Source organism: Homarus americanus, unplaced genomic scaffold (assembly GCF_018991925.1).
Source record: "Homarus americanus isolate GMGI-L3 unplaced genomic scaffold, GMGI_Hamer_2.0 scaffold40248, whole genome shotgun sequence".
In the NCBI taxonomy this organism is placed as follows: domain Eukaryota; kingdom Metazoa; phylum Arthropoda; class Malacostraca; order Decapoda; family Nephropidae; genus Homarus; species Homarus americanus.
The window spans coordinates 10,209,059-10,229,239 of NW_024712526.1; the positions used below are offsets into that span (position 1 = coordinate 10,209,059).

Here is a 20,181-nt window from a genome sequence, read left to right on the forward strand (position 1 = left end):
TTATCAGATCATAGCTTACAACCCAGAGATGTTTCAAAAGGAGGCTGGATAGATTCATGGATGATAGAGAGTGGTAGTAACTCTCGACAGGAGCTGCCATGCACAGGCCAACTGGCCTATTGCAGACTCCTTATTTTCCTATGTTCTTCTTAAGAACAACACATATAGCAGTGACTCGAGGGTGTAAAGATAATATTATATATTAACACAGGCTCAGTACAAGTGTAGTTTAAAAAACACAAATGTATGTTACAGCTTTCTTTACTAGTTCAACGGGGGGTGGGGGGGGGGTGGTGGTGGTTGGGGGAGTGGTTAATGGGTGTTGGTACACAATATATAGTACAGAATGGTATATTCCTATTACCTAACTATGTCGATCGTCGGGGAGGTTCAGGATCACCGCACTACTACCGTCTACACAGCCAGCACATACTTTGACACACAATGAGTAGATAGCACACCGTCGATGGACTGGGCTGGGACCTCGTTGCACTTATTGAAGGACTTCTTCGATACAGCTGGTGAGACGACGAGCGGGACTGGGGAAAGTGTTGCTGGCCCCTTCACGGTTACAATAATAATGCCCCGTGAAAGGAGCTGAAGGCCCCTTACAGTGGAGTTCTCAGGCCAGCAGATGTCCTCTCTTAATTAGCACCAATCTGGGTGTGTCTAGACCGGTTTGTTTGGTCAGGTATCAGAAGTGCTGGCTGGGTAGCAGTTCCTTGAATTAATAAGGTCATGACGCCGGTTTTACTAATCGCATGGCGATGAGAACTCTGGTTCCCTTTGTGACCGTGACCCCTGTTGGGTCAAGTCTTAATCTCACCTTAGTCACTGTAGGGTGGGTCAGCTTACGAGGGCGTACACCTATATGTGTTGTTCTTCTCTGGGCTGTAAGCTATGGTCTGATAAACAATCGTTACACTTGTAAGTTGACCCACCCTGCAGTAATGAAAGTGAGATTATGACCTGACCAGACAGAGGTCACGGTCACAATCAGGCCCGTCCTTTAGGGGGGGGGGGGCGAATAAGGGCGACCGCCCGAGGCCCCGCGCGTGTGGGGGCCCCGCGGGGCGCAGCACTAGACCCAGTGACCTCGGACACATTACCTGTTGACTGGTTAATCTGACCTGACGGCTTACGCCACCATCGCAACCGTGACCTTACCATCCAGCGACAGTCCCATGGGGTTGGTGGGGGTGGGTTCCTCTGACCGCATAACCTTACACTCGTGTGGGGCCCCGCAGTGGCTGAGTTGCCCCCGCACCCTCCTAGGGACGGCCCTGGCTCACAATGAAACAGTTCTCACAGATGCGTGATTAGTCAAACCGGTGTTATGACCTTGTTAATTCAAGGAACCATTTATCCAGACACACCCAGACTAGTGACGACATCTACCCATAATATAAAGGGCCTACCTGTATTTCCTTGTTTGAGTCAGACAGGGAGAAACAGTCAGAGGCAGACATAGTGACAATCATCACAAGCAGAGGTCGGGAGAAGTGTAAGGGGTCATGCTTGGTGTTTTCCTTTTCCATTCTATTCTTATTATTCTTATTTCTTTTATCTATAGCTGTTTAAGACAGTTTTTTCTAGTTATCTTTTCTTGTGTATATATAATTTTATTTTCTAACTCTTTCTGTCTATAAGTATCTATCTTATAATTCTTTGCTTATATTTTCTAAGTTAATATTCTTTTCTATACTTTATTTCTTCTTCTGTCATATATATTATTGTATTTTCCAGATTTTTGCTGTGTGGTGAGGAGCTTGTTGAGAGGAGGTCCTGTCCGTTTGGGAGCGTAGAGTAGAAAGACCTTTGGCTTTGGAGTCATGAGGTGAAAGAAGATTATTAGGGGTTGAAGAAAAAGTGGTGAAACTGAAATACAGTTAGATAGAAACCAATATCTAAAAGTACAAATAAATAAAACAAATCCACAAGTGAAAAAAGAATACCATTTATTATACAGTATAGATTTTGGTGATTATGTAGAATATTTCTGTTTAGAGCAGTGTTGTAAAGCGCGCTGTTGACTAAACCTATTATGACACATATATTATGATACACTTATGGTATTTAGAGCTCATGCGAGAACTCTAAGTAGACACTATAATTAATGAAGAGGGAATGATGGTTTGTAATAAGAACATAAGAATGGAGGAAACTGCAGCGGGCCTATTGGCCCATACTGGGCAGTCCCGTTTACACCCAACCCCTATTGCTCATATATTCATTCAACCTATGTTTGAAGCTATTCAGCGTATTCGAGTTAATGATGATATTTGGTAACTTGTTCCATTCATCCACTACTCTGTTTCCAAACCAGTGTTTACCTATTTCACGCCTAAATCTAAATTTGTCTAATTTCAAACCATTGTTACGAGTTCGCTCCTGGTTGGATAGCTTGAGTACCTTTGTGATAGGTATGCACAGACCACGCATTAAGTGTTTCTATTAAATCTATCTTTTGTAAGCAATTTCTAGTTAAAACATACAATTTATCGTTTGTTTGTAAGTAAACAATGGTCATAATATTCAACTCAACTTCTAAGTTTGTATATGTTGAGGTCACAGAGATATATTAGACGATATCCTTTAAGGTGGGGTTAAATAATGAAGAAAAGAAGGTTTAGAATCCATTGTCTCTTTTCTTCTGTTTTTACTTTGTGACTAAGCATTGGTTAGGAGCTGCCTTCGTTCTTACATATGAAAGTGATGAAAGAATGTGGATACAACACACACACACACATTATATACTAAGAGTTCGGTACACTGGAAGCTAACATGGCTGGCACTGCACTCAACAGTTTTCATTTTCCCAACAGTAAAGTCAGGTACCCATTTACAGCTGGGTGGGCTGTGATTGCTCTGGTTTAGAATCAACGAATCCTAGGATAAAACACGAGCGATGTATCCAGTCGCCCGTTGTACTTCATTTGTTTATTTTTTTTCTTATACATAAAACATCGCCATCAAATGTCATTCAATATGGTGATACATTAATTACACAACTATTTTTTTCACTTATACGAAAAAAAGTAACGATCATCTTACAACAAATCTATTTTTTTACCCTTTCATGCACAACTTTAGGAATGTGTCAAATATATTTCAATTTTTTTTTAGAAAACTCATGAATAAACTTATTATATTCAGATACACGAATATGGAAAGGTGGGGGTGAGCGGGTGGTGTTGGGGGGGGGGGCAATAGGAGTCATCTACAAGGATATGTCTCCTACACCGCTTCAGGAGACTTGTGAAGACAGGTGAGGACGTCTTGTGTATGTGCTGTACCGGGTTTGTACACACACACTGTATCCTTGGTGTTCACAGCTGTTCCCTTATCGCTTGTTTTGACCACGTCTGAACTCAAGGTCGACTCCCTCGGTCTCTTTATCGGCGGTAGTGGGATACCTGTTGGGGGAGGAACCAAACCCTTATGTAGGATATATACCAACGAGTGTACAGTCACCTATGCAAGTCCTGTCGCCTCTCCTCCTGAACCACGAACCCAGAGAATCAGACTCGTGAACCAGAAGCAGTAGACATTATTCTATCTATAAATGCTTCGGGTTCACGAGTCAATTTCGGGGTTCGTAGTTCAGGAGGAGAGGTGACAGGACTTTTGTGGGTGACTATGCATTAAAAAAATATTAAACTATCACAAGTGTTTGTTTACATCGCTATAATGGTCGGTTATACAAACAAACTTCATTTCTATAAACGCACCAGACACTACTACATCCACTCAGCTTTTATGCATGCATGCAGGTCTGCACGTATGTCTTAAGCTCTCTCCCTCTCATTCCCTCTCATTCCCCCTCTCTCTCTCTCCAATCCATGTCTTAATTTGAGTTACCTGTGGCCGACCCGGAGTTACGGCTACTCAAACTCTGACGGATGGTACCGAGTTTCTTCCTCACGGGGGACGTGGAGAGGGTGTACAGCACTGGGTTGACAGCAGCGTTGAGAGGCAGGATGAATACTGCAACCCATGAGAACACCTGTTAGGGGAAGAGGTGAAGGAGATATTACAGAGGGAAGAGGAGGAGGAGGAGAAAGACACAGGTGGTGGACAGAGAGAGAGAGAGAGAGAGAGAGAGAGAGAGAGAGAGAGAACAGTATTCTAACCTCGTCTAACCTAATATAACCAAACCTAACCTTATCATAACGTAGCATTATCCTAACCTTGGGTGGGACATCGACGCCATACAGGGAAACAACCCCCAATATAATGATGGGTAACCAGCAGGCAGCGTCTGTGGCCACTATCAGGGTCATTCTTTTGGCCAAATTCTCATCCTCCCTTCGACTGATCCTCGCCGCCTCCATGCGTGTCTTACGAACCGCGAAGTACATTAACACGTAACTGACAGCAATCACCCCGAAGGATACGAAATTCAGACCTGTAAAAAAAAATACAAATACAAAATCTACATAATTCTTGAGGAAAAATAAAATGGCTTGTAGACGTGACTATTGTTGGTAGTCTAAGAAAGATAAATGGTAAGGGTGTACACTTAAGAGAAAAGCTGAGTCCCAGTAAACGAAGGCTGGGTAATGTAAGAGTTTGATTAAAAATATGTCCCAATATTATTTTTTTGTTATCTGCAGAAACACTTATCCTAGATTATGATAAGAATCATTTACTGAGGGAATAAACTCTGGCTTCCCGAACAGTGTAAATATTGGTAAAGTTAAATGATGAAGTTTTGTTGACTCGCCCGAGAGATTTAGACTGGAGATGGTAATGGTGATTTGACGAAGAAGAAGAAAAAAAAAACTTTGTTGTCTTACCCAAGAAGATGAAGACTGAATACTCCCATCCACTCGGCTTCTCTTGGGTGATGTGCAACGCCAGACAGACTCCCGAACGCCCGTAGAAATTATTGAAGTACTCTCGGTTGACGAGCGGTAAGGTAGCCAACACACCCACCACAATCCATACCCCAGCCATCACCAGTTTCGTTGGCTTTGTGCTTTTGTTGTGACTGGGATGCATAATGATTCTCAGGCGTTCAACGGTGATGACTGAAGAGGAGTGAGAAAAAAAATAGTGAAATGCTTAGTTTAGCTTAAATCAGGTTAAAGGGTAATTTGTCTGCTGAATTTCGGATATTTTCCTTTCTGATAACCTATATTGATCTATTTTCCATTTTAAGGTTATTTTCGTTCTAAAATTATCATAAAGTAGGTTTATAGCCATAACTAAACAAGTATATTGTCTGTCATGTCAATAAAAGGGGGCACGTTAACCTATGTATCAGTACAGTGCGTTCGGACCATCATTATGATAAATGTTTCAGTTATCAATAAAACTTCAAGATATTTTCGTTTTCTTTAATGTTAGGAAATTAGAAAACGTACCTAAGCCAAGAGGGTAGATTCAGATAAAATTGTAACGAGTTTACCAGGACATGTCACGACTGTGGATGTATATCGTTGACATTTTTCTGTCCAGAGGAGCAGATGTAACCATTCAAATAAACTGCACAGGTTAATGATGAACCCTACAGAAATCCTACTCCCCCCAAATCCTCAATGGTGAGATATTGACAAAATACACTTTCTTTTACTATGTTATTCAATATGCGTAAATCTCCCCTTCAGGTTTGGTTAAGTTACGTTAGTTTGAATTAGTTTAGATTAAGTTAGGTCTAGTACTAGTTAAGTTAGTAAAGGTAAGGTTCAGTTCAGGTTAGGTCAGATTAGGTTAGCTTTAGTTAAGTTAATTTAGGTTAGTTTAGGTAAGGTGAAGCTTAGTCAGATTTGATTAAGATAGCTTAGGTTAGGTTAAGCTAGGCGAAGTTATACTAGGCTAGTTTTTGGTTAAGTTAATTTAGCTTAGGTTTATGTTACGTTAAAATAGATTACATTAGGTGAAGAGAGCTTAGATCAAGATAAATTTAATGGGTTCATTCGTCTCAACACATCACCTACCCGTAAGCGTGAACACTGAGAGCTCGGAGGAGAAGGTACTGAGGAAGCCGGCCATCTGACAGAGCCAAGAAGTCCTCCAGAAGAGTTGGTGCTCAGCGTATACCCCACGGTAGTGTAGGTCCACGCCCCCTACCACTATCAGGTAAAACCCCATCAGGAGGTCACCTAGGGCCAGGTTAACTATCAGGAACGAGTTTAGCTGGCGGGGGAAAACAGAGGTCATGTTCTTTGTTTAGAGGTCGTATGTGTGTGTGTGTGTGTGTGTGTGTGTGTGTGTGTTCAGGTAGGTGATATGTACGATATGAGAGGTTAATAGTGTGACTACCGCCACTAATACAGCCACTATTACCCTCACTATAGCCCAATCACCTTTTATGTAACCATTATTAAATACTACTACTATTACCACCACCATGCCCCCCCTCCACTATTTTACTTGTCCATAACATAGACAACATTCACACCTTCTCTCCCCCCCCCCACACACACCTACCACTTATCCCTTCACCCTCCCACCCCCTTCAGGAGATCTTAAGACCCACCTTGTTGAAGCTACTAAAGGCGCTCCTCCAGATGATGACGAAGGTGTTGCCGAAGAGCGCTACCAGACCGAGGACCCAGATGGACACTCTCAGTACCAGGTTAGACATCAGGTCCTCACAGGTAGAGAATTCGTCCGCCTCTGGTACACATCTGGCTATGTGTCTTACCTGGCAGCACTGTCGGAACTCGTCTAACACTCTGTGGAGGACGAGGTCAGTGTGTTAGGGTGTCTTTACGTCATTTGCCTCTGTCTACCCAGCAATAATTGGGGACCTGGATGTTAATTGATTTGCGGCTCGTGTTCCGGGGTAATGGTTAGCCAGTGCAGTTGGTGAGTTGTCCGGTCTTCTCAGACTATTCCTTGACACTGGGTCATGCAGCTCGTTAACTTAGGGTGTGGTTGTTGTGTTGGTGACAGCTTCAACACCTTTAACAAATTCATGCCTAAGTGGTCCTTGGGGAGGTTATCCTCGTTACACGGAGGGACAATCATTATTTACTGTATATATTTATATAGGTTTGGTATTTGTATTTAAGAATTCTAGATACTCTACACACACACACACACACACACACACACACACACACACACACACACACACACACACACGCACACACACACACACACACCTATGCAATCATCATATCAACTTCGAACCATTCAGAAAATCACATTAACTTAACACCACCTGACTACAATTTCCTTCATCTGTCTTACCCTAATTCCCTCCCCAGCGTCCGCCTTCACTTCAATCTTTTTTTTTTTCGTTTTCTTGAGATAAAGTTTTTCATTCAACCTGTCGTTCCTTCAGTTTCCATCGTGTATGAAGATTTATGACCCAGCAACTAAGCAATTAAGGTTACGAAGGATTTCATAACGAGGTGTGATTTACTACTGAATTTGATACCGCTGTGGTGATGGGGAGAGAGAGAGAGAGAGAGGAGTACGGAGAGGGAATAGAGAAGGGGAAAGAGAGGGACGAAAGGGCCGAATTTACGAATGACGTCATACTTACAGAAACTTGAGTTTGGGGATGTGTTGAAACGTGTTGTAGTTGACGGTGACGATGGAGTTGTGGCTGACGTCTCTAAAGGGATAAATAATTGGTCTTAATGGGTGGCTCAGTTAATGGGTGGTGCACTCAATGGGTGGCTCAGTTAATGGGTGGCTCAGTTAATGGGTGGCTCAGTTAATGGGTGGCTCAGTTCATGGGCGGCTCAGTTAATGGGTGGCTCAGTTAATGGGTGGCTTAAGTTGGGTGGCTCAGTTAATGGGCGGTTCACTTAGAAATTCTTAAGCTTAATACTGAGAATTTTCTTACAAATTATTGAAGATAATAAGGAGAAATATCTTAGAATTTGTGATGGTAAATGCTGATAATATTTTTTTTTTTACATTATCTTAAGAAAAATACTGAGAATTGACTTACAGTTTTTTGAGGTTTTGAAGACCACTGAAGAATTTATGATGCAGGTGACCGAGTTTGTTATGTGAGAGAGACCTATAAGGGAAATACATGGTAGAGGTTAATATGTATACACAGCCATACATACACATATATACAAACATACATACATAGATACAATCACATATACATAGTCAAACGTAGAGTTATATACAATTATAAATACATACATATATAGCTGTTGTTATACTGTACATATACAAGTCATACATACACATAGATGCATTTGTAAACTCATACAGACAGTTACACCACGCACACGTATTAACATAGTCGACACACACACACACACACACACACACACACTTCTTCACTGTCGCAATTCTTAAATAAGGACAATGATACTGATTAATTATGCATGATATGGTAAACACAAGTTGATAAAAATGTAAGGAATAGAAAAACAATGTAGGTGAGAGAGAGAGAGAGAGAGAGACCATAACTTACAGTGTGGCCAGTTTACGAAGACCAAGGAACGCGTTAGATGAGATATGAGTCAATCCTTGGTAGCTGAGATCCCTGTGGGTGAGACAGAGGGTTAGGTTAGGTTAGGTTAGGCCCAGATTTGGTTAAGTTAGATTAGGAGACTCCTCTATTACCGTAGTTATTAGAAGTCGCAGTTATTTGAAGTTAAAAACACCTGTTAAATATCCACAAAGGGAAAAGTTCACATATTGTTGAGCTTTTAAAGAGAAATACAGCGATATAGCGCAGAGGAGACAGATACAGACACAGACAGACACAGACAGACACAGACAGACACAGACAGACACAGACAGACACAGACAGACACAGATACAGACACAGACAGACACAGCAGACACAGACAGACACAGACAGACACAGACAGACACAGACAGACACAGACAGACAGACAGATAGTTACCATACACAGTACTCATTAACTCTACCTTAAATAACTTAACGTAAGATTATGTTATAGAACTGCGTGTGTTTATGTATGTATGTATGTATGTATGTATGTATGTATGTAAAGTGTGTGTGTGTGTGTGTGTGTGTGAATGGTACTCACAGCGTAGCGAGGGATGTCAGACCATAGAAGGCATGAGAGGCTAGGGATGTGATGCTGTTTCCACTTAGATGTCTGGAATGTAAAGAAGAGCAAGTCAGTTAGAGAGAGAGAGAGAGAGAGAGAGAATAATTTCTCATGGTAACTCTCTCTCTGCCTTTCCCTTCATCTTTTTTTCTCCTTTCTCCCCTCTCTCATGACCTGTTATACAAGGAAAATTACTCATAAAACACCCCAACTACTCACAAAACACCTCAACTACTCACAAAACACCTCAACTACTCACAAAACACCCCAACTACTCACAAAACACCTCAACTACTCACAAAACACCCTAACTACTCACAAAACACCCCAACTACTCACAAAACACCTCAACTACTCACAAAACACCCTAACTACTCACAAAACACCCCAACTACTCACAAAACACCTCAACTACTCACAAAACACCTCAACTACTCACCAAAAGACTTTAACTACTCACAATGACCTAAGGTTGAGAAGGCCATTAAAGGCATTGGCCGTGAGGTTAGTGAGGTGGTTATCGCGTAGGTCAAGAATCTTCAATCTCCACAGGTGAGCAAACACGTCGTTCCTCAGGTGAGCGATGTGGTTCCTCGATAGATCACTGCCAAGGTTAACTGTGGTTAGTGGTGGTGGTGTGTGTGTGTGTGTGTGTGTGTGTGTGTGTGTGTGTGTGTGTGTGTGTGTGTGTGTGTGTGTGTGTGTGTGTGTGTGTGTGTGTGTGTAGTGGTGGTGTGTGGTGGTTAGTGTTTAATATAATCAGAGTAACTCTTTGTTTAAGTCATTTTTTGTGACATATATAATAACAAAGTGAATAACAGTAATTATATAATAGAGAGAGAGAGAGAGTTTATTATCTGTGTAGTTACAGGATCTCTCTCTCTCTCTCTCTCTCTCTCACCAGGTTAATTATACTCACAGGTGGATGGCTCGACTCATGTTTTGACGTATCGGCTTTGCTTCGAGGGTGACGTTCAAGTAGTTGTCGGCGAAGATACTGTATGGGTGGGAGGGGGCGGAAGAAATAGCAGTTGAGGGGTGTCTGTTTTTTCAATCCACACACACAAACAAACACACACACACACACACACACACACACACAATAAGAAAAGGCCTATGTTTATTACTATTATTATTATTATTATTATTATTATTATTATTATTATTATTTTTGTTATTTTTGTTACTACTATTATTTAAGAGTCTATATTCAAGGGGCTGTCATCGTACTCAGTTTATGATCAATGCGAGAGGATTTGTTCACTACCTTGTGCCCGTATCACCTCCTGCCCACACCCGCATCACCTCTTGCCCACACCTGCATCACCTCTAGGCCACATCTGCACCACTACCACCTGCCCACACCTGTACCCACCTCCTGCCCACACCTGCACCCACTTATTGCCCTCAGTACTCACAAGATGTTTATTTGTTCCTCTGTGTCTGGGAACTCCTGGAGGTCAAGGCTGGAACAGTTGGCTTCTACGTTAAAACATCGGCACTTGGCAGCATTTTTGGAGCAGGAGAATACTGCCAAAAAACAAGAGGAGTGCCACTTTGAGTTCCATGGCACTTTTGAATTCCACGGTACTTTTGAATTCCATGGCACTTTTGAATTCCATGGCAATTTTGAATTCCATGGCACTTTTGAATTCCATGGTACTTTTGAATTCCATGGCACTTTTGAATTCCATGGCATCAATACTACCACATAACGCTTATATAAAAAAAGCGCTACCTAAGGTTTATATAACATGACTTTATTTACATCCATAACTCTATCTTTACAAACAATAAGAATTAAACCCGGATAAATATAAATACTTACTGCAGTTGCTTTCGTCATCCCAGGTGTTTGGACAATTGATCTTTTCATTACAGATATCCGAATGATGTATACAAGGGCCGGATAAACATCGGTGCATGTCTTCACCACAAGTTGTTCCGTTTGATCCTTCGATGGGGTGGTGGTGGAGGAGGGTGGGTGATGGGGTGGTGGTGGAAGGAGGTGGGTGATGGGGTGGTGGTGGAAGGAGGGGGTGGGTGATGGGGTGGTGGTGGAGGAGGATGGTGATGTGTTAGTGGTGATGGTGTGGTGATAATCGTAGTAATAATCGTCAGGCCTATTAGAATTGAGGCCTATTAGCACTGGAGCCTATTAGAACTGGAGTCTATTAGAACTGGAGCCTATTAAAACTGGAACCCATAAGATAAAAAAACATTAGCTCACTACAGTTCAGCAAATGGGATCCGTCGCCACACCCTCTTCTTGTGGTCCCCTGGTGCACGACACACCGGTCCTCACTAGGTATACACTGGCCACTAGCACACTGAAACTGCCCCTCCTCACAGCCTATGTTGATCTCTGCAAGGATGCAAACAATTCCCTCATCAATGGTAATAACTTATTGCAACATCACCTGACTTGAGAGCATTTGCAACATCAAGATTAATATTTCATTATTTGACCCCCAGTAATACTTTGCAACATCAAGATCAATATATAGCTTATAGTAAATATTGCAACATCAATCAGCGTGACTCACCACAGTACATCTCGTCTGACTTATCAAAACAGTCCACAACATAGTCACACCAGTAGTCCCGACGAACACACTGGCCCGAATGACATTTCATATGGTCTTGGTCACACTCATGATCACCTGCAGGGAAACGTGATATGAGTTGTTATACGTCTCCAAGTGTGTGTGTGTGTGTGTGTGTGTGTGTGTGTGTGTGCAATAATAATAATAATAATAAAATAATAAACGGTTTATAAATAGAGTTGCAGCCGGTGGGTGAAAATATACAGACTTATATTTGATTTAGACATAATGATATAATATGCATTGAATACATTTACAGAGCTGTACAGTACATAAATCAGGAGTTGTTTATTATTTTAACAATAGATGGGATGGTGCTGTTCTTATATCTATCGGTGCGGGCTCTTATGGGCTGAGAGTGTGTGTGTGTTCAATGTTCTTCCACGATAACCATATAATACTTACTGCAAAGAAGCTCATCCGACGTATCATTACAATCGAAATATAAATCACATCGGTAGGACACATTGACACACTGCCCACCACTGGAACACTGCCACTCCCCCTCCCCGCACTCCACGGTCGCCGCTGTTGGAAAGTAAACAAACACACGTGGTGGTAATCAGCTGATTTAGCGTAACAACAACAACACCTGAAAATCTAGACTGATGGCTTACACAGGCTATAGTTGACAATACTACAACACTACAACTATGTTTACAATCTATGGTTATAAACACCAATAATTATAGACAACGTACTGCAGTTGTCCTCGTCTTCACCGTTAAGACAGTCGACCTTCTCGTCACAAAAGAAGGCTCCCGGAATACACCGACCATCTGAACACGGACGCCAATCTGACGTACACTTCTCATTCACCTTTCCTGCCAACGTACCAGGTGATTAAGGACAAGTACACACGATAATTATCTGTCAACATCTAAGGACGCCACGACCACGGACACTCTTCTTAATTTACCTTTACTGCCATCATGCCAGGTAACTAAGCCCCCACACACACTACAGATAATAAATTAATAAGATGTAACACAGGTGTGACTATAACTCATGAGAATATAATGAGTCAATATGTACAATACTCACTGCAGTTACGCTCGTCCGATGAATCATTGCAGTGATAGAATTTACCGTCACAGTGGTGTTGCAGAGGAATACATTGACCACTGAAACACTGCCACTCTCCTTCCTTACACGTCATAACCGCTGAAAAGGTAAACCAAACGACGTGTTATTGTAGCGGTTACCTGAGGCTGAGGGTACCTGGTGGTGATATCCTCCAGGTAAAACAAATAATATTAACTACAAGGGATAAACTAGAAGTAAATTACATCATATAAAAACCAGTCTTTGCCAACTATAATAACTGAGTAAAAAAAATATTCCATATCTTCTTCATTCTTAAAGACGAGTTACACAAGAGAGGCTGGCACTCCCTACTCACGGCACCCGTTGGCGTCCTGGCCGTTGGGACACGCGCCTTCCCTATTACAGAGGAGAGACTTGGGAACACAGCGGCCGTCTGAACACTGGACCCAGGGTTCGACCTCTCCCTCTGGCGGCAGACATGGTTTGCTCATATGCCCTGTCAACATAAAGAGTGTGTAGCATCACTATAATCTTAGCCGGTGAGGGGAAACTCTCTCACACACAATCAGCATTTGTCTTCTTCCCCAGACGCTGAGAGAGAGAGAGAGAGAGAGAGAAAGAGAGAGACTGGCTGGCTATATTCCACTGCATGACGTCACCACTGAACATAAATAAGTCGTGTCTTGGCGCCGTTGTGTCTGGAGCCGGTGCCTTATCTGGCCTCCTCAGGGCGAAAGGTGGTGATGGAGTTAGGGAGTTGGAAGAGCGGGAGGGGGAGGGGAGGGACTCTGACCATTGTCATTGTTTTTCTTTTCCCAATTTAGGGTGAACCTGATTTCTCTGTGATCACTGTTACCTAGTTCTTCCCCTACTGTGATATCTCTGATAATATTTTCTTTATTTGTTAGTACTAGGTCTAATATATTGTCACCTCTAGTAGGTTCTGTAATTAGTTGTTTTAAGAAATTGTCCTGTACTGTGTCTAGGAAGTCTTCAGATTCATAGTCACCTTCCCTGTCCTTGTGAAAAAGGTTGTACCCTTCTATGTGGTACTCTGGTAAAAAGCTCTTGCTCGCCAGATTCATCCAAGTTTCGGTGATTGCTATGACGTCTACATTCTCGGTACATACAACCGCTCTCAGCAAGTCTATTTTATTTCTAACGCTCCTACTGTTTGTATAGTATACATTTAAACCTACCCTTCCTTGGTCCTGTTTTACCCCTTGTCCTGAGTAACCAATTTTACTCCCCAGGACCTGCTTGTTTTTTGACGCCCACTTACCCTGACCTCTCTCTACTGGCGAAACCCCATCCCTTTGGAGTGACAATTTCACGCTCCAGGGATGCACTTGTCTCGCGCGGGGGTAAAGACGTTGGTCTTTACCCCAGCGCGAGACAAGTGTACTCCGTGACTGTACAGGTAATTAGGGGGAGGAGTGAGGAGGGGAGGAGTGAGGAGGGGGAGGAGTGAGGAGGGATGAGAGGGGAGAGTGAGAGGAGGGGTGAGAGGGGGGTGAGAGGGAAGAGGTTGATGGAGAGGAATGAGAAGGATGGGGTTGATGGAGAGGAATGAGAGGGAAGAGGTTGATGGGGAGAGGCGAGAGGGAAGAGGTGAATGGAGAGGAAAAAGAAGGAAGGGGTTGATGGAGAGGAATGAGAAGGAAGAGGTTGATGGAGAAGGATGAGAGGGAAGGAAAGAACAAGAGAGAGATGACACTAAAGAAGAAGACTGATGGAAGCTTCCTGTCAACCTGCTCCAGTAGATTCACAGTGTAATACCGTCGCCATATTGCCAGAGATTAGGTCAGGTCAGGTCAGGTCAGGTTATTAGGGAGACACATAATCTTAATGAGGGTTTGAGGGTCTAACTAAAACCACATTACCTCTTGTTTACGCCATTCACCCAAGAGGAGGTTGTATGGTGGAGGGTAGCAGGGAGGAGGCGATGGGTGTGGAGGAGGGTGAGGGAGAGAGGTAAGGGAGGAAGGGTGAGGAGGGAAAGAATGAGGGAAGAGGGAGAAGAAGTGAAGGTAAAGGAGTGGGAAGGAAAGAATGAGGGAGAAATGAGGGAGAAGAAGCTAGATAAAGGAAGGGAAAAGGAGAAGTTACGATCTCTATCAACGGGCGACACAGTTTTAATACTCCCTGGCTGGGTGGGAGCCAAGCGTCTATGGTCAGTCGCCACGATATATCAACTACTAGATATCCGACCGGTCGACTTTGTTTACAAGATATCAGGTGTTAATCTATTTACAGTGTTCATAATTATAACAGTTCGAGATCCGTTGTTTCTTATTTATTATCTACCACTTCAGTGTTAAATTCCCAAAGACCCGTAGAGTGAGTGTATCACAAGCTGTTAACACTGCCCACTAAAAACTACCCTGACACTTAAATTGTAAGTAAATAATCTTTTTTATCTTTAGTTAAGTAAAAAATAAAAATATCTGTATTATAATAAGTCAGTTTTTTTTTACTTGCTGAAGGGAAAAATATTCAGTATATTTTGTGTATCAATCGAAAGCCGCATCGTCTATGTAAACAAATATGAAGATCTGGTATTATGGTGCGACTCGTCTCACAATGCTGCCAGATGCTCTTCACTCCTAAAATCCTGCTCCCCGTTGTTGTTTTCTGCGCTTATAGCATGTCTTTTTGTGTTTATAGCATTTCAAAGCTGTTCATGAATGTCAGTATTAGCCTCTGTTTGTCTGTCTGTCCTTTCCAGTCTTGGCAAGTGGGTTGCTCCACCATCTTGGCAGGATACCAGCCCACCCGAGTGTTGTCTCACCATAAAAAAAATAACCCCTATTAATCTGAATAAAACCTTAATATTTAATTCATCAAGTCTCCTCTCTCTTCTATCTCCAAAACTAAGTTAGTTTTTTTTACCCCAGTATGACAGATATTATACCAATAATTATTAAATCTCAGCTGTAGAATTTCACAAGGAGAAAGACCATTTTGGGTGTGGTCCAGAAAGACGTTTACAACTATGTCTCGAGGTTTTCTGTCTACCACAAGTGTATTACCCACTCATGCATTAGGGGAGTGACGAGGAGTTACGTCTCTTGTACACATATAGACGCATTAACAATATGTATAGATAAAACATATGAAGATAAATATATACATGAAAGAGAGAGAGAGAGAGAGAGAGAGAGAGAGAGAGACTCACAACACTCCAGCTCATCTGATAATCTCTTCTTCCCTATGTGACAGTGGTCGATGCCGTCACACACATACTCAGCTGCCACACACCTCTCCTCTTGGCGATCACCTGTCAGAATACCACACCTGATTGATTGGCCCAACTGACACACCGCCACACCTGTCAACCAAAGTCATGTTAGTTACCTGTTGCTATGTAATTAAACACCTGTCCTTGTTTAATGATAAGAAAGAGAACAACGTAAATAGTAATAATAATAATAATAATAATAATGATAATATTTAATCAACCTTCTCTCTTAATCCCTCGACTCCTTCATAGATTAGTTTTGGATCGCTTAAAAAACTCTGTATAACTGCACCTACAAAAAACCCTCCCAATACCAGACTAATTCCTGAGATCCCTGTCCATTATTGAGAGGATTCCGTTATAGATAATATCCGCAATTGAGAGTGTTTACTGTATTCATTACTTCATTAACAACTCCGTTATTGAGAGAGTTTTTACTGTACTGAAGAGACATGTTGGTCCCATATATCTGATGGCCTGGCTAAACACTGACTAATTAAACCATCAGTATGTTAGGTTAGGTCAGGTCAGGTCAGGTCATGGGGTGGCTCTATCATGAACTCACCAGACCTCGTGGTATAAAAGCGACTGCAGTTACGCTCGTCAGCACAATCGAGACAGTCACATTGGGCGTCACACACATTCCCCTGCAGTATACAACGGCCATTGGGGCAGAGAAACTGGTCTTCTCTACACTCCCCACCTGCCGAGTACACAGAGAGAGACAGAGAGAGGAGTATAACTTCCGCTAGAGAGAGAGAGAGAGAGAGAGAGAGAGAGAGAGAGAGAGAGAGAGAGAGAGAGAGAGAGAGAGAGATTACGATATAAAGAATTCATATTTCATAAAATACAATCAGAGTTTGTCACGAACGTCGCCAAGTTCGTCAGCGAGAATGTCAGTTCGTCAGTGAGGTTATCAGCAGTCACAATACTTACAGTGGAGTTCGTCAGCGTGGTTGTCAGCACAGTCTGCCGAGCCGTCACACCAGAAATGTCTGTGTACCAGCCGCCCTGATTTACACACTGCAAAGTCCTCTGTCAAAAAGAGATGGTCAGTGTGTGTGTATGTGTGTGTGTGTGTGTGTGTGTGTGTGTGTGTGTGTGTGTGTGTGCGTGCGTGCGTGCGTGTGTGCGTGTGTGTGTGTGTGTGTGTGCGGATCATTCACTGAACCTAAGAAACTCTACGGACTTTATCAACCACGATTCAGTTACATGTTTAAAGTGTTTCAGGTTTTCATTCTTGTTTCCGACTTAATTTAATTTAACATAATCTATGACCTAACTTTAACAGCCTATTAACCTAGCATCATAGCAACCTAACCTAAATTAATGTAAACTTGTGTAACTTAATATAACCTAACATAATTTATGACCTAACTTCACCTCATAGCATTTTGCCCTAGTAACAGAAGCTAAGCTAACCTAACCTTTGACCTTTAATCAGAGGGTCATCAAAAATATTTCTGCTCACTTTATAATGATTTAACAAAGGTGTCAGTGATAATTATTTGCTCTTTTAAGTTTCCATAAACAAAAACATAAAAGAAAAATTAACGAGAAGTAGGTAAAAATCTCACCTGTAACTTGGCACTATTGCATAATTTGGTACCCACTTGATCTGGCACCTTGCATACACTGGCACAATCACTTGGCACCCTCTGGTACCCACTCCACTTACCTGGTTGGCAATGTGTCTCGTCGCTACCATCACTACATTTAGGTTCACCGTCACACACGAAGCCTGGGAACACACACTCTCCGTTGCCACACGTAAACTCCTCTTCGTAACACTTCCTGTACACTGTTGAGACGAGACCAGTGGGTAGAGTAACGCATTTTAAATCACATTGAAGAAAGAGTAAACGAAAAACATTGTAATAAGAAAAATACATTGTAAAGAAAGGTGTGTGTGTGTGTGTGTGTGTGTGTGTTGTATGTGTGTGATGCTGGAAGAGTGTACTGTATGTATGTGTGTATGGTGGTATAAGCACAGAAGCAGTATTAATGTATTACTTTATTTAGACAGACAGACAGACAGACAGAAAGAGACACAGACAGAAACGATACTCACGACAATAATGCTCGTCGGAACTGTCACCGCAGTCATCGTCAAAATCACACAGCACATCCCTGGGCACACAGAACCCATTATCACACTTGTAATGCGTATCGGCGCAAGTGTATGACTCTGGCCAGAAATTGATGATATTAATACATTATAATGGCATTTCAGTATTATTACAATGGTATTATGGTGCAATAATTGGTACTTTAGTCTCTTCCATTTGAAATAAGGTACGTTTAATGGTACTACTATTATACTGGTACATTAATGATGGCATGATTCTATAGATATGGTACAATAATTGGTCTTATATGATTCAAGAGTGATGATGCTACATAGTTATGGTACAGACTGTAAGCCATGATACTCCCATATTAATCACGCAGCTCCCTTCTAGACCACATAGCCCCCTCCTAGACCACATAGCCCCCTCCTAGACCACATAGCCCCCTCCTAGACCACATAGCCCCCTCCCCACACCATAGCCTCCCACAACCACATAGCCCCTCCAGACCACATAACCACCTCCTAGACCACAGCCCCCCAGACCAAGAGATTCTCCTGCATTCATATAGCCCTCCCTGACACCAACATAGCCCCCTCCCACCAGCACATAGCTCCCCTCTCACACCACATAGCCCTCAGACACAGCAGCCCTCCTCAGACCAGGCCCTCCCAGGACCACACATAGCCCCCTCCAGACCACATAGCCCCTCTAGAGATATTACACCTCTCAGACCAGCATGAAGGCCCCAGACTAAGGATAGCCTCCCAGACCACATAGCCTCTCTATACGCGTCCACATCCAACCTGTCCTCTCACTCCAAAGGCTGGGTGTCACACCTCTTGAGTTGATCAATACACTGGTCCGGGCAGCTGTACTCGCCTGGGAGACAACCTGGAGGCGGGAGGTGTAGATTAGCTGTGTAGTTCCCGACCAAAATTCCCTGGACAATTTGGGCATTATCTGTCAACTTGTTTTTCAGAGTTATGCATGTATAGTAGTGAGGTCAGGTCAAGTGAGGTTAAGATTAGGCTAGGTTAGGATTTGGGTTAGTTTAGGTTAAGGTTAATTTATGTTAGGTTTTTTGTTTTAACTTATATTTATCTATGTTGGCAGCATTAAGGGTAAATAAATGCCAGGAAATTATCAATATCATTTACCATTATTATTATTATTATTATTATTATTATTATTATTATTATTATTATTATTATTAGAGGGCAACTCACCACACATCTCTTGTAACTCGTCGGAACCATCAGCACACTGGGGCACGCCGCTACAGGTGGCATTCAGAGGCACACATTGAGAGCCCCCCCAACACTGCCACCACCCAGGCTCACACACCTCCTCCACCTCTCCAACAGTGCCCTCCTCCTCCTCCACCTCTCCAATAGTTCCCTCCTCCTCCTCCACCTCTCCAACAGTGCCCTCATCCTCCTCCACCTCTCCAACAGTGCCCTCATCCTCCTCCACCTCTCCAACAGTGCCCTCCTCCATCCCCTCCATCTCCACCAGCCGCCGCGTCCTTGTGTGGCAGTGGTGGTGGTCGCTGCTTTGGTGCGTGTTTCCTGTGTCCATAGAGGAGGAGTGTGTGGAGTGTGTGGAGTGTGAAGAGTGTGAAGAGTGTGTGGAGTGTGTGGAGTGTGTGATGGAAGGGGCGACGATGATGAGGCAGACGATTCCTGTGGGAGTGAGGGAGTGAGAGTGAATGAGGAAGAGAGATAATTACAGACGGACACAAAATGCTAACATATAGTCCGTAATTACAGGGAATGATTGGTTTAATAACGTCTATATATACGGTGTATGGAATGTATGTATGTATGTATGTATGTATGTATGTATGTATGCATGTACTGTATGTATGTACTGTATGGTATGTATGTATGTATTTCTAATTTATTATTTAAAAAAACAAATATTATACATTTATCCTTAAGTAATGTATAATAAATTATTATATTGAATCAAAAAGAAAGAAATTTAATGGAACAATGCAAAGAAACAAATGATCCAGTTACAAGTGATTTATAGTCGACGTGATTGGGGGGGGGGGAAAAGGGAGAGGAGAGGTGGGGTAGAGCAGGGGGACAGAAGTGGGGAGAGGGAGAAATTAGGGAGGGAGAGAAGGGGGCGTGTAGGGTATGTGCCTCAATCAGCCCCATTCAACCTTGTCTCTCAAACACCCTCATTCAATCCTCACACAC

The 20,181-nt window shown here is 42.6% G+C and overlaps 1 protein-coding gene and 1 long non-coding RNA gene across 8 annotated transcripts in view; both read right to left on the reverse strand.

Moving 5' to 3' along the window:
- Positions 1-2,296: 2,296 nt before the first annotated feature.
- Positions 2,297-19,356, reverse strand: LOC121862468 (G-protein coupled receptor GRL101-like). 7 transcript variants are annotated; one of them, XM_042360769.1, is made up of 27 exons: positions 19,201-19,356; positions 18,811-18,865; positions 17,974-18,090; positions 17,581-17,703; positions 16,839-16,937; positions 16,468-16,605; positions 15,840-15,992; positions 13,017-13,157; positions 12,659-12,778; positions 12,316-12,438; positions 12,020-12,142; positions 11,555-11,671; positions 11,239-11,373; positions 10,837-10,965; positions 10,427-10,538; positions 9,928-10,005; positions 9,469-9,612; positions 8,985-9,056; positions 8,399-8,470; positions 7,916-7,987; positions 7,502-7,573; positions 6,485-6,683; positions 5,943-6,141; positions 4,800-5,033; positions 4,191-4,408; positions 3,862-4,006; positions 2,297-3,416 (listed from the first exon to the last, which is right to left on the reverse strand). In XM_042360769.1, the coding sequence occupies exons 1-27, from the start codon at positions 19,261-19,263 to the stop codon at positions 3,238-3,240; spliced, it is 3,432 nt and encodes a 1,143-aa protein (XP_042216703.1). In that variant the 5' UTR covers positions 19,264-19,356; the 3' UTR covers positions 2,297-3,237. The 7 variants fall into 7 exon arrangements, 6 of the variants coding, with proteins under 6 accessions (XP_042216703.1, XP_042216726.1, XP_042216711.1 ...); XR_006088247.1 differs by having other exon boundaries at positions 3,283-3,416; positions 3,862-3,987; XM_042360792.1 differs by lacking the exon at positions 16,839-16,937.
- A 235-nt stretch (positions 19,357-19,591) lies between these two features.
- LOC121862510 overlaps positions 19,592-20,181 on the reverse strand; it is a 4,693-nt gene continuing 4,103 nt past the window's right edge. Inside the window, exon 2 of the long non-coding RNA XR_006088248.1 lies at positions 19,592-19,656. This is a non-coding gene — a long non-coding RNA (uncharacterized LOC121862510). The remainder of the gene's footprint in view (positions 19,657-20,181) is intronic.

Coding starts and splice junctions, on each gene's coding strand:
- LOC121862468 (XM_042360769.1), bottom strand. CDS start 19,263: ATGCCACCTGTAGCGGCGTGCCCCAGTGTGCTGATGGTTCCGACGAGT. Junction 18,866..19,200: donor CGAGTTACAAGAGATGTGTG/GTGAGTTGCCCT, acceptor TCCCGCCTCCAG/GTTGTCTCCCAGGCGAGTAC. Junction 12,143..12,315: donor TGAAGACGAGGACAACTGCA/GTACGTTGTCTA, acceptor ACTTTCCAACAG/CGGCGACCGTGGAGTGCGGG.